Source organism: Ornithorhynchus anatinus, chromosome 2 (genome assembly GCF_004115215.2).
Source record: "Ornithorhynchus anatinus isolate Pmale09 chromosome 2, mOrnAna1.pri.v4, whole genome shotgun sequence".
Taxonomy (NCBI): Eukaryota; Metazoa; Chordata; class Mammalia; order Monotremata; family Ornithorhynchidae; genus Ornithorhynchus; species Ornithorhynchus anatinus.
Window position 1 is genome coordinate 139,040,611 of NC_041729.1, and position 14,582 is coordinate 139,055,192.

At 44.8% G+C, this 14,582-nt stretch overlaps 1 protein-coding gene across 1 annotated transcript; it reads right to left on the reverse strand.

The window, feature by feature from the left end:
- Positions 1-1,745: 1,745 nt before the first annotated feature.
- On the reverse strand, positions 1,746-13,391 carry LOC114806530 (olfactory receptor 52D1-like). Its single transcript, XM_029051417.2, has 2 exons — positions 13,039-13,391; positions 1,746-3,052 (listed from the first exon to the last, which is right to left on the reverse strand). The coding sequence occupies exon 2, from the start codon at positions 3,044-3,046 to the stop codon at positions 2,105-2,107; it is 942 nt and encodes a 313-aa protein (XP_028907250.1). The 5' UTR covers positions 3,047-3,052; positions 13,039-13,391; the 3' UTR covers positions 1,746-2,104.
- Between the last annotated feature and the right edge of the window lie 1,191 nt (positions 13,392-14,582).

Below are 14,582 nucleotides of genomic sequence, written 5' to 3' on the forward strand. Positions count from 1 at the left end.
TCTCTTCCCCTCTTCAAAACCCTACTTAAAACCCACCTCCTCCAAGAGGCCTTCCCAGACTGAGTTCCCCTTTTCCCTCTGCTACTTCTAACCCCCTTTGACCTCTCCGCAGCTAAACCCTCTTTTCCCCCCTTTCCCTCTGCTCCTCCCTCTCTCCCTTCCCATCCCCTCAGCATTGTACTCGTCCACTCAACTGTATATATTTTCATTACCCTATTTATTTGGTTCATGAGATATACATCACCTTGATTCTATTTATTTGCTATTGTTTTAATGAAATGTTCATACCCTCGATTCTATTTATTGCTATTGTTCTTGTCTGTCCATCTCCCCCATTTAGATTGTAAGTAAGCCCATCAAAGGGCAGGGACTGTCTCTGTTACCGATTAGTGCATTCCAAGTGCTTAGTACAATGCTCTGCACATAGTAAGCGCTCAGTAAATAGTATTGAATGAATGAATGAAGAATAGACTGGAGCGGGAAGAGACAGGAGGATGGGAGTTCAGAGAGGAGGCTGACAAGCCATTGAGTTTCCACATTTGGAAGGAGCTTCCTGCTGGAGGTGGGAGAGCACTTCTGCATCTTGCTGCTTTGGAGCCTCTGGCTATTTTGCAGTAGGAAAGTTTTAGCATATTGAAACTGAGCTCCAACTTAATGGTGATAACTGTGGTATTTGTTAAACCCTTAGAGTATGCCAGGCACTATACTAAGCATTGGGGTAAATACAAGATAATTGGGTCAGATACAATCCCTGTTCCACATAGAGCTTCCAATCTTAACTCCCATTTTATAGATGATGTAACTGAGGCATAGAGAAGTGAAGTGACTTGCCCGAGGACACACAGTAATAATAATAATAATAATAATAATGTTGATATTTGTTAAGTGCTTACTATGTGCAGAGCACTACTGTTATTACTCAGTAGACAGTTATAATGATTATGGTATTTGTTAAGCACTTACTCTATGCCGAGCACTGTTCTAAATGCCGGAGTAGATACAAGGTAATCAGGTTGTCCCACGTGGGGCTCACAGTCTTAATCCCCATTTTATAGATGAGGTCACTGAGGCCCAGAGAAGTTAAGTGATTTGCCCAAGGTCACATAGCAGACAAGTGGCAGAACCGCAATTAGAACAGACATCTTCTGATTCCCAAGCCCGTGCTCTTGCCACTAATCCATGCTGCTTCTCTAAGGTCTAACACCTTAGACTGTGAGGCTCATGTGGGACAAAAATTGTGCCTAAATTTATTATCCCATAACTAACCCTGTGTTTAGTAAAGTTTTGGCACAGTGTTAGCACTTAACAGATATTATTATTATTGTTACTATTATTCTGAATAATCATAATTGTTATATTGGAGAACTGCAGGTGCCATGTCTGTGGAAGCCTAGGTGGAACAAAGATTCACCAGAGCAATCCCCTGTGGGTGATGGAGCCAGGGACAGGGTTTAGCCAGTATTTCAAAGTCAAAGGGGAATTTCACACAGGTTCAAATTCTTCTTGACTGCATCTTGGGACTCTCTTCCCCAGGACAAGTCTTTATCCCAGCTGATGGTTTGCCTGTCTGAGTGGGAGAAGACAAGCTCCAGGACCACTGCACCTCTCCAGGGACGGAAGGCCAACAACTTGAACGACAAGTAGGAGGGAAGGCAGAAAGTTTGAGAGATAAAACCTTCTCCATGTATATTTCAGGAAAAGAAACCATTCTCCCTCAGCATAAAGTAAACATTTAACAAACACCATAATTCTTATTCTTATTATTTAGCAACTGTTGACCCAGCAGGCAGATCTGCAAAAGAGAAATCTGGCAATGAGCCACAATTCAATCAAAAGGAAGATCATTAAATGTGATTCAATCATTTTTGTCTCTTTCCCAGTGTAGGCTTCTTAGGGCATCTGGGAGACAGCAATAAAGAGGCAATGCCCAATGTGGAGTGGCTGACTGGATGTCAAACAATCTTTTGGGATGTGTCCGTGTTTGCCCTGCAGCCTCCTCAAGAGTCTCATGTCTCTCGGGTGATGACGTCCCCCTGGGGCCCTTTGCTGGAACTGGTGGTAGAAGCAAGAGGGTGTGCAGGGCCCTGAGGGGGTGTGCAGGGCCCTAGCTCTTCCCCAGGATTAGAGTCAGGATCCTCCGGCGGATGTGCTTGGTGTTAATGCCATACACCAGTGGGTTGAGCACAGGGGGCAGAAGGAGGTAGAGGATGGCCACGAAAATGTGAACCTGAGGTGGCACCCAGTGACCAAAGCGGTGGGTGAAGAAGGAGAAGAAAGCCGGGATGTAGAAGACCATGATGACACACACGTGGGAACCACAGGTGCTGAAGGCCTTGAACTGTGCATCCTGTGAGGGCAAGTGGAGAACAGTATGGAGGATGAAGCCATAAGAAAAGCCAATGAGCACAATATCCACCCCCATGACCCAGAGTGCAACCGTCAGGCCATAGATGATGTTGATCTTGATGTTGGCACATGCCAACTTGGCAATGCCCATGTGCTCACAGTAGGTGTGAGGGATCACATGATGTCCACAGAATGGCAGTCTGTGGATCAGGATGATGAACGGAATGACAACTGTTAGGCTTCGGGATATGCAGGCCACTGTAATCTTTCCAATGACACCAGGGCTGAGGATGGACGAGTAGTGTAGCGGGCGGCAGATGGCCACGAAGCGGTCAAAGGCCATGGCCAGCAGAACACCTGATTCAGTGGCAAAAACAGCATGGATGAAGAACATTTGAGTGAGGCAACCATGGAAGGAGATGGGCTGGGCCCCAAACCAGAAGATGGCCAGCATCTTGGGCAATGTGGTGGGGCAAAGCACCAGGTCTGTAAGTGAGAGGATGCAGAGGAATAGGTACATGGGCTCGTGGAGGGTCTTGTCAGAGGTGACGACAAACAGGATGGTGCCATTGCCCAGCAGAGCCGTGATGTACATGGAGCAGAAGGGGATGGAGATCCAGATGTGCTGATCCTCCATCCCAGGGATGCCCAACAGGAGGAACGTGGAGGGATGGAAGCTGGTAGTGTTTGGAATTGACATGGTGACCTGCGAAGAAGAAGAAGAAGAAGAAGGGAGGGACAAACTCTAAAACTATCCCAATGGGACTAATTGCTCAAAGCCAACTCGACAGAGCTTCGCCAGGTAGCTTTTCCAGATAAGGCTTTCACCCGTTTTCTACCTCTGGTCAGTTTTGTCATTCCAGTCTCTTCAAGTACTTATATATGCCTACGTTATCATGTGGAATCATTTCTGTCTGTGATCTGAGGTTTAAATTACACTTCCTATTCTTATCATTATAGTTGTATTGTGTCTTCACTTGGGCTTAGTTGGTTCCACTGGTCTCCTATCCTGTCTCTCTCTTCTGACTGTTGGGCCCTTGAGAGCAGGAATCATTGAATCATCTGCCACTTCTCCAGGTCTTTCTTCCCAGTACCCAGTTGTGTGTGTGTGTATACGGAAGAAACTTCTCAGTTTCTTTTGCTGGCTCCTCTTCTGCCTCTTATCCTTTGATAGAGGAGATCATCCACACTCAGTTCTAGGCTACTTTCTAAATCTCATCGATACCCACTCCCTTGGAGAATTCAGTCACTTTCTTGGTTTCAGCTATCCTCTCCATGTGAATGAGATGTCACATGGAGGTTACATGAGCATGTCCAAAGCTGAACGCCTTATCTTCCTCACCACCTGCTGTTTTTCCCATCATTGTACACAGCACCACCATTCTTCCTATCCCTTAAGCCCACAACCTTAAGAGAAGCAGCGTGGCTCAATGGAAAGAGTCTGGGCTTTGGAGTCAGAGGTCTTGGGTTCGAATCCCAGCTCGGCCACTTGTCAGCTGTGTGACTTTGGGCAAGTCACTTAACTTCTCTGTGCCTCAGTTACCTCATCTGTAAAATGGGGATTAAGACTGTGAGCCCCACGTGAGACAACCTGATTCCCCTGTGTCTACCCCAGCGCTTAGAACAGTGCTCAGCACATAGTAAGCGCTTAACAAATACCAACATTATTATTATTATTAACCTTGGCTTTGTTCTCAACTCATCTCTCTCATTCTATCTGTCTCATTCAATCTGTCTCTCTCATTCAATCTGTCACCAAGTCCCGTCGGTTCTACCTTCTCTACATTGCTAAAATCCTTCTTTCCCTCTCCATACAAACCGTTACCACTCTGATCCAAGCACTTATCCTGCCTTACTTTGACTACTCCATCTTGGCTTTAAAGAATCAATTTACCCCAAGCTACCTTACCTCACAGATATATTACGACAACCCACACGTTTCACTCCTCTAGCAACAGGTCACTCACTGTACCTGATCTCATCTATCTCACCACCAACCCCTTTCCCATGTCCTCCCTCTTTCCTGGCAGTCCCTCCTTCTCCATATACACCAGACCACTACTCTCCCCACCTTCAAAGTCTTATTAAGGTTACATCTCCTCCAAGAGGCCTTCCTCAATTAAATCTTCTTTTCTCTGGCTCCCTCTCCCTTCTGCATCCCCTATGCCCTGGGGGGGGGGTCTGTGACCTTTGGATATTTGATAATTGCCCCATCCTCAACCCCATGACACTTATGTACATATCGTTAAATTATATATTTTAAATCCCTTATTTACAATAAAGTCCGTCTCGTCCTTCCTTCATTCATTCAATCATATTTATTGAGTAATTACTGTGTGCAAAACACTGTACTAAGCGGTTGAGAGTGTACAATACAACAACGAACACACATCGAGCTCACAATCTGGGGGGGGGACAGACAATATACATAAATAAATGAATTAATAAATAGATTGTAAGATCTAGATAGTAAGCTCATCGTAGGCAGGGAGCATGCCTGCTAACCCTGTTGTACTATACTCACCCAGGTGCTTAGTACAGAGCTCTGCAAATAGTAAGTGCTCAATAAATTCTATTTATTAATTATCTATTATGGTATTTGTTAAGTACTTACTATGTGCAAGGCACTGTACTAAGTGCTGGGGTAGATATAAGTTAATCAAGATGGATATAGTCCCTTCCCCACATAGAACTCACAGTAACACTGCTTCTTCATATGTGGGTGTGTGTCCTTTTTTGTAATCTTGCATTTCTCTCTATCAGCTCTTAGAGAGCAGAAACCACTGCAACTTCATCTCTGGGTCCTTCCCCCCAACATCAAGTGAAGGTTCTAATCCCAGCTCTGCTACTTGTCTGTTGTGTGACCATGGGCAATTTACTTCACTTCTCTGGCCCTCATTTTTCTCATCTGTAAAATGGGGAGTAAGACTGTAAGCCCCAAGTGGCACAAGGACTGTGTCCAACCCAATTTGCTTGTATCCACCCCAGCACTTAGTACAGTGCCTGGCACATAGTAAGCACTTAATAAATACCACAATTATTATTATTATTATTATTTGGGGAGCGGGGAGAGGCTGGGGTTCTCCTTTCCTCCTGGTCTTGTCAGACTGTCAGCCCCTTGAGGGCAGGGCCTTTTCCTTCCCTCTTTGCCACTCCATTAAGTGCAGAGCCTAGGTACGAGAGGACACTGACCAACTTGATGTCTAATAACCCAGTATGAGCTGTTGTCCTGCTGGTCCCTGATGATTTTTTCACTGAAAGACTTTCCATTTCAGCCTGCCTCCAAGGTGAAGAGCCCGGGCCTGGGAGTCAGAGTGCCAGGGTTCTAGCCTCTTGTGAATACCAGTTCCATTAGCCTTCACACTAAGGAGGTGCAGAAGGTAGGAAGGGGGATCTCTCCTTGGTCTTAGCTAAGCCAATAAGAGAGATTGGGGAGGAAGTAATAATACTGGTATTTGTTAAGCATTTACTATGTGCCAAGCACTATTTTAAGTGCTAGGAAAATACAAGATAATCAGGTTGTCCCACGTGGGGCTCACAGTCTTAATCCGATTTTTTACAGATGAGGTATCTGAGGCACAGAGAAGTTAAGGGAGTTGTTGGTATTTGTTAACTGCTTACTATGTGCAGAGCACTGTTCTAAGTGCTGGGGTAGACACAGGGGAATCAGGCTGTCCCACGTGGGGCTCACAGTCTTAATCCCCATTTTACAGATGAGGGAACTGAGGCACAGAGAAGTGAAGTGACTTGCCCACAGTCACACAGCTGACAAGTGGCAGAGCCAGGATTCAAACCCATGACCTCTGACTCCAAAGCCCGGGCTCTACACAGCTAAGTGGCAGAGCAGGGATTAGAACCCACAACCTCTGATTTCCAAGCCCGTGCTCTTTCCACTAAGACCACCTACTTTTTTATGGCATTTGTTAAGCACTTACTATGTTCCAGGCACTGTACTGTGTGGGATAGATAAATATATCAGTTTGGACACAGTCTCTGACGCACATGGGGCTCACAGTCTTAATTCCCGTTTTACAGGTGAGGTAACTGAGGCCCAGAGATGTTTAGTGGCTTGACCAAGGTCATCCAGAGAAGCAGCATGGCTCATTGGAAAGAGCCTGGGCTTGGGAGTCAGAGGTCATGGGTTCGAATCCCAGCTCTGCCACTTGTCAGCTGTGTGACTGTGGGCAAGTCACTTAACTTCTCTGTGCCTCAGTTTCCTCATCTGTAAAATGGGGATTAACTGTGAACCTCATATGGGAAAACCTGATTACCCTGTATCTACCCCAGCGCTTAGAATAGTGCTCTGCACATAGTAAGCGCTTAACAAATACCAACATTATTATTATTATCCAGAAGACAAGTGACAGAGTTGGGATTAGACCCAGGTCCTACTGGCTCCCAGGCTAGTGCTCTATCTACTAGATCATGCTGTTTCTACACTTACTCTGTGCCAAAGAAACCTCACATGACAAGATTTACCTAGAAGAACAGAAAATCCCACCCATTGGATTTCCTCTCATTTTTCCCATAGTAGACATGGAGGCATCAGTTCCCTAGACTCCATGTAAATGACACTTCCGAGGCTTGAAGAGACAGGGGATTGGACAGGATGACCTCTCCTCAGGGGTTTGTCAACTTGAAGAGACCAGGTCAAGGGGCAAGTAGGGTCTTAGAGATGGGCAAAGTGGTGATAATAATAATAACAATAATATTTGTTAAGTGCTTACTATGAGCTGAGCACTTTTCTAAGCACTGGAGTAGATACAGGGTAATCAGATTGTCCCACATGGGGCTCACATTTTTTAATCACCGTTTTTACAGATGAGGTAACTGAGGCACAGAGAAGTGAAGTGACTTGCTCCAGGTCACACAGCAGACAAGTGGCAGAGCCAGGATCAGAACTCATGACCTCTGACTCCCAAGCCTGTGCTCTTTTCACTAAGCCACGCTGCTTCATCTGGGAAGGGATTATATATCTAGCAGTTCTATTGTATTATACTTTCCCAAGCACTTATGAGGAAACTAAGGCCCAGAGAAGTGAAGTGACTTACCCAAGGTCACACAGCAGACAGGTAGAGAAGCAGCATGGCCTAGTGGCAAGAGCAAGGGCTTGGGAGTCAGAGGATGTGAGTTCTAATCCTGGCTCTGCCACTTGTCTGCTATGTGACTTTGGGCAAGTCACTTCACTTCTGTGTGCTTCAGTTACCTCATCTGCCCCATGTCAGACAACCTGATCACCTTGTGTCTACCCCAGCACTTAGAACAGTACATGGCACAAAGTAAGCACTTAAATACCATTATTATTATTATTATTATTATTAAGTAGCAGAGCCTGGATTAGAACCCCAATCCTTCCAACTCGTAGTCTATCCAATAGGCCATGGTGTGACTCGATAGTATTTATTGTACACTGACAATGCATAGAGCATTTGAGAGAGTACAATACTATATAACTGGTGGACACATTCCCTGCCCATCTCCAAAGTGTCCAGAGAGGGAGAGGTCTGGGAGCTAAGAGGAACACAGGACACCCAGAGAGGACTCAGGAGAGAGAAAACTTCCCAAGTTGGCTCAGAAAAATCAGACCTATAAGTAGGAAACTGGATTTCAGGGTTTTACTTGATGAAACCATGAATCACTTTCAAATATTAGTGTTGAACACCAAAAATTATGCTGTTTAAAGTTGTAACAGACACTGCCCAAATAGACTTTTATCCATTTAAAAATCCATCCAAATTCTGCCATGATTAAGCTAAGCAGGTGTAGGCCATTTTCAATTAATAAATCAATGGTATGTCTTGAGGACTTTACTGTGTGACAAGTGCTTGGGAGAGAACAATACAAGAGTCGGTGGACACATTCCCTGCCTACAGTGAGTTTACAGTCTAGAGAGGGAGATAGACATTAATATAAATATGTTAATTAAGGATATGTACAGAAGTGCCATGGGGTTGAGGGTGGCATCTGTGTCATTTGCTGGCACCAGAAAGGAATTAGTGAAGAAACATTTGCCAAACAGATATTGCTGTACTTAAAGGAATGTGCAGAGGCAATGCAGAAAAAAGAGGGAGTCTGGGAAAAGAGGGTTTAATTGGGGAAGGCCTCTTGTAATTTAAAGTGTAGTTTAAAGAGATGTAATTTAAAGTGGGAAGAGTAATGGACTATCCTAAATGGAAGGGGAAGAAGCTACAGGTTAGAGGGAGGATGCAGACAAGGAGGTGTCGGGGGGCGGTGATAAATGAGATCGAGTTAGAGTGATTAAATTGGTATTAAAGGGGCGAAGTGTGAGAACTAGGTTGTAGAAGAAAATCAGGAAATAGTAAATGGTAGGGAGTTTCTGTTTGATGAGGAGGTGTGTGGATGACCATTTAAAGTTTTTGAATTTTTTGTTAGAAAAACAATCCAGGCAGCAGAGTGTCTTGTTTTGTTCTGTTTTGCTTTGCCGTCTGTCTTCCCCGTTTAGACTGTGAGCCCATCATTGGGCAGGGATTGTCTCTATCTGTTGCCGAATTGTACATTCCAAGCTCTTAGTACAGTGCTCTGCACATAATAAGCACTCAATAAATACTACTGAATGAAGTATGGACAGGAGTGGAGAGAAACAGGAAGTATGGAGGTCAGCAAGGAGGTAGATGCAGTATTAAAGTTGGGATATGACAAGTGCTTAGATCAGTATAGTAGCAGTTGGAAAGAAAGTAAGGGGAAGATTTGATCAATGTTGTGAATTTAGAACCAACAGGATTTGGTGACAGATTGAATATATCTATTGAATGAGAGAGTTAACCTCAGGATAATGCCAAGGTTATGAAATGTTTGTTGTATTTTCATGGTCACCCTTTTTGTTAGAAAAATTGTCATCCAAATTGGAATGGAATATCTGAAAATTTGGTCATTTATAAATGCATCATAAATTTTGGTTTTCTAAGAGATTTCCCTTCTCTCCACTCTCAAAAGAATTGGGAGTCATGGGTTCTAATTCTAACTCAGCCACTTGTCTGCTGTGTGACTTTGGGCAAGTCACTTTGATGTGCCTCAGTTACCTCATCTGTAAAATGGGGATTAAGACAGTGAGCCCCACGTGGAACAACCTGATTACCTTGTATCTACCCCAGTGCTTAGAACAGTGCTTAGCACATAGTTAAGCGCTTAACAAATGCCATCATTATTATTATTACTACATGAAGTTTTGAATCCCCCTTTCCATAAGAACTTATGATGAAAGGGGATCTGAAATCACTTACCAAGGAGAAGAGAAAGCTTAGGGGAGGCATATAAAGAGTTAATCATATTTATTAAGCACTTACAGTGTGCAGAGCACTGTATTAAGCACTTGGAAAGTACAGTTCAGCAATATGACAGATACATTCCTTGCCCATAACAAGGCTACAGTCTAGAGCTTTCAAAATGAAGATAGTTAAGGCTAGGAGAGGAGGGTCAACCATTTTTCAGCTTCACTGAGACATAGTAAGTGCAAATGATTTCAAATAATTTCAAATTGTAGCATGAAGGATTTAGATTAGATATGAGAAGAGAGAGGGAATGGTGAGACATGGAGGGGCTGACTGAAGAGCACTGGGACACCCTTCCTGAAGATTGTAAAAATAGGAGAAATTTTCTTCTGCCTGTATTTAGTTCAGGGTGGTTTTGTCTAGAGGCAGGGATTAGATGGTGTGATCTTGGAAGGCAGTATAGTCTACTGGCCAGAACCTGGATTCTAATCCCAACTCTATTGCTGGATTTGTGTGGCACCTTAGGCAAATCATTTAACCCCTCTGACCCTCAGCTTCCTCTTCTGAACAGTGGAAATAGTAATTGCCATCTCTCCCTATCTAATAAGAATGTTATTCTCCCTACCTAACAGGAATGTTATGACGGCACAGTGAAATAAGCTATGAATAGTGCAGTGAATACATTCAAGGAATTATAATCATTGCTATCATCAATGGCATTTATTGAGTGCTTACAGTGTGCAGGACACTGTACTAAGCACTGAGGAAAGTATAACACAGTTGGTAGACATACATTCATTCATTCAATAGTATTTATTGAGTGCTTACTATGTGCAGAGCACTGTTCTAAGCGCTTGGAATGTACAAATCGGCAACAGATACAGTCCCTGCCCAATGATGGGCTTACAGCTTAATCAGGGGAGACAGACAAAAACAATAGCAATAAATAGAATCAAGGGGATGTACATCTCATTAACAAAATAAATAGGGTAATAAAAAATATATACAAATGAGCGGACGAGCACAGTGCTGAGGGGAGGGGAAGGGAGAGGGGGAGGAGCAGAGGGAAAGGGGGGGAGAAGGGGGTTAGCTGAGGGGAGGTGAAACAGGGGGTAGAGAGGCAGCAGAGGGAGCAGAAGGAAAAGGGGAAGCTCAGTCTGGGAAGGTCTCTTGGAGGAGGTGAGCTCTAAGTAGGGCTTTGAAGAGAGGAAGAGAATTAGTTTGGTGGAGGTGAGGAGGGAGGGCATTCCAGGACAGCAGGAGGATGTGGGCCAGGGGTTGACGGCAGGATAGGTGAGAACGGGGGATGGCGAGAAGGTGGGTGGCAGAGGAGCGGAGCATGCGGGGTGGACAGTAGAAAGAGAGAAGGGAGGAGAGATAGGAGGGGACAAGGTGATGGAGAGTCTTGTAGCCTAGAGTGAGAAGTTTTTGTTTCGTGTGGAGGTTGATAGGCAACCACTGAAGGTTTTTAAGAAGGGGAGTGACATGCCCAGAGCATTTCTGCAGGAAGATGAACCGGGCAGCGGAATGAAGAATAGACTGGAGCGGGGAGAGACGGGAGGAAGGGAGATCAGAGACAAGGCTGACAATAATCCAGCCAGGAGATTATGAGAACCTGTACCAGTAAAATAGCTGTTTGGGTGGAGAGGAAAGGGCGGATCTTGGCGATATTATAAAGGTGAGACCGGCAGGTTTTGGTGACGGATTGGATGTGTGGGGTGAATGAGAGAGCCAAGTCAAAGATGACACTGAGGTTGCGGGCTTGAGAGACAGGAAGGATGGTCGTACCATCCACAGTGACAGGGAAGTCAGGAAGAGGACAGGGCTTGGGAGGGAAGATAAGGAGCTCAGTCTTGGACATGTTGAGTTTTAGGTGGCAGGCAGACATCCAGGTAGAGACGTCTTGGAGGCAGGAGGAGATACAAGCCTGAAGGGAGGGGGAGAGGTCAGGGGCAGAGATGTAGATTTGTGTGTCATCAGCATAAAGATGACAGTTGAAGCCGTGAAAGTGAATGAGTTCACCAAGGGAGTGAGTGTAGATGGAGAACAGAAGAGAGCCAAGAACTGACCCTTGAGGAACCCCAACAGTTAGAGGATGGGAGGGATGGGGAGGAGAAGCCTGCGAAGGAGAGGGAGAATGAACGGCCAGAAAGATAAGAGGAGAACCAGGAGAGGGCGGAGTCCGTGAAGCCAAGGTGAGATAAGGTGTGGAGGAGAAGGGGATGGTGGACAGTGTCAAGCTGAGAGGTCAAGGAGGATTAGGATAGAGTAGGAGCCATTGGATTTGGCAAGAAGGAGGTCATGGGTGACCTTTGAGAGAGCATTCTCCGTAGAGTGGAGGGGACGGAAGCCATATTGGAGGGGGTCCAGGAGAGAATGGGGGTTAAGGAATTCTAGGCAACTAGTGTAGACGACTCGTTCTAGGAACTTGGAAAGGAAGGGTAGTAGGGAGATTGAGCGATAACTGGAAGGGGAAGTGGGGTCGAGAGAAGGTTTATTTAGGATGGGGGAGACATGGGATCCCTACTCATAAGGAGTTTACCATCTAGAGGGGGAGACAGAAACTGAAATTACAGATACAGAAAATTGTAGGCTCTAAGGATAAATACGTGAGTGCTGTGGGATCTTAGGGTGGTGTGAATATAAAGTCTTTAAAGGGTACAGATCAAATTGCACTGGTGATTCAGAAGGGACAGCAAGTATGGGATACAGAGGGCTTAGCCAGGACTTAGTAGGGCAAGTCACTTAACTTCTCAGTGCCTCAGTTACCTCATCTGTAACAGACAAGGGATTAAGACTGTGAGCCTCACGTGGGACAACCTGATTACCCTGTATCTACTCCAGCACTTAGAACAGAGCTCAGCACATAGTAAGCTCTTAACAAATACCAACATTATTGTTATTATTAGTCACTGTTTTCATGACTTTTAGAGAAACCAGACAGCAAGAAGAGTCCATGAACAAGTGTGCTTTCATATCCTTGCACTCAGTCAATCAGTGATATTTTATTGAGTGACTACAATGTGCAGAGCACTGTACTCAGTGCCTGAGAGAGTATAATACAACAGAGTTGACAGACATGTTCCCTGCCCACAACAAACTTTATAGTTTAGAGCACAAGACAGACATTTATATGAACACATATTACACATCTCCAGTTTCCCCAGATGTAAATTGGGGGTAATAATACCTGAACCCTAGCTCACAGGGGTATTGCGAGGACTAAATAACTAACCAATGTAATTGATTTTATTACCAAAGCACCACCTAGCAACACAGGTATTATTATTCTAGAAACACAGGTATTATTATTATCAAGTGCTTAGTACAGCACTCTGCACAAAGTGCTCAATAAATACAATTGAATGAATGAATCTTCAAACATCTTTTCCTCTGTCTGATCTTTTCCATCTTCCTAACCCTTCCTTCTCCCTGGTATTACCACAAGGCAGCTGTCTCCTACCTGGTTCTGTTCTTCAAAGGAATGCTCCAAGCACAGCAGTCAGCAGTGAGCCGCAGTCAGCAGTGAGCCTCAGGCCCCAGAGCAGAAGTCACAGGCTTTTTATCTTTCTCATCCTCTGTGGGACAGATGTCCAAATATTCAGCCAACACCCAGTTGTGAAAATCAGAGCTAGGACTACTAAAACCTCCACTCTTTCAACTTGCCCTGCCCCAGGAATGCCTCCAGGACCCACAGGGGTACCCATGGGCCCTTGGGCAGGGGGCATCTGGGCCGCTGGAAATGGGATCAGGATTTTTGGTATGAAGCTCTAGGTAGTGGTGCCAGAATTCCCATGTGATTGTAAAATACAGCAGCTGCTCTGAGCAAGTCCTGGAACCTCCTCCATTTAAGGGGCTGGGGCTGCTGTGTTCTAAATGGCTTGCTCTGGCTAATTAGATGAGTTAAAACAGCAGGGTAGAATGCTAATTAGCCTCCATCACTCCTGCCTGCCTTTTTCCTGGGGAACCCTGGGGACTAGATAGAGAGCAGGAGAATCCCCAGATGGGTGGGGCCTTCCTTTTTTCATCTGCTCCAGCCTTCTGTCTCCAGGCAGGGATGCAAACTAGGCAGATATCATCAACAGTATCAGTAGCATTTATTGAGTACTTACTGAGTGCAAAGCACTGTTCTAAGCCCTCAGGAGAAAGCTTTAGAGGCAAGAGAAACACTCACTCCCCTTAGCCCCTCAGAAGCTTACATTACAATGGAGTGTACAGATTGACAGAGGTATTCAAATAGTGGATGCCGAGGAAGTATAAAGACATAAAACCTACCTTGTCTTGACACCCAGATTCACACTCTTAATCCCAACTTCTCCATTGAACTCAACTCCCTCACTCCCCTGTTCCTCCATCTATCTTGAACTACTCACCTGCAGCCCTTGATCATCTCCACATCACACTTCCTCCACTCTTGTCTCCAGCCATAGAGCACCACTGGTGGAAATACAGACCTCAAAATGAACTCATAAATCAATCATATTTATTGAGCACATAGTATGTGCAGAGCACTGTACTAAATGTTTTGGAGAGCACACTATAACAATTGGTAGACATATTCCCTGCTCTCAAGGAGCTTACATGCTAGAGGATCCAACTCAACCTTGTTCTTTCCTGATTTAACTCTACCTTCTCCTATGCCCAGAAACAATACTTCTTCAATGGAAAAGCAGTGTGGCTTAGCAGAAGGACCATGGGCTTGGGAGTCATAGTTAGTGGGTTCTAATCCCAGCACTGCCACTTGTCTGCTATGTGACCTTGGGCAAGCCACTTAACTTCATTCATTCATTCATTCATTCAATTGTATTTATTGAGCACTTACTGTGTGCATAGCACTGTACTAAGTGCTTGGAAAGTACAATCGGCAACAGAGACAATCCCTACCCAACAACAGGCTCACAGTCTAGAAGAGGGGAGACAGACAACAAAATGAAACAAGTAGACAAGCATCAATATAAATAGAAATATAGATATATACACATCATAAATAAAATAAATGGAATAATA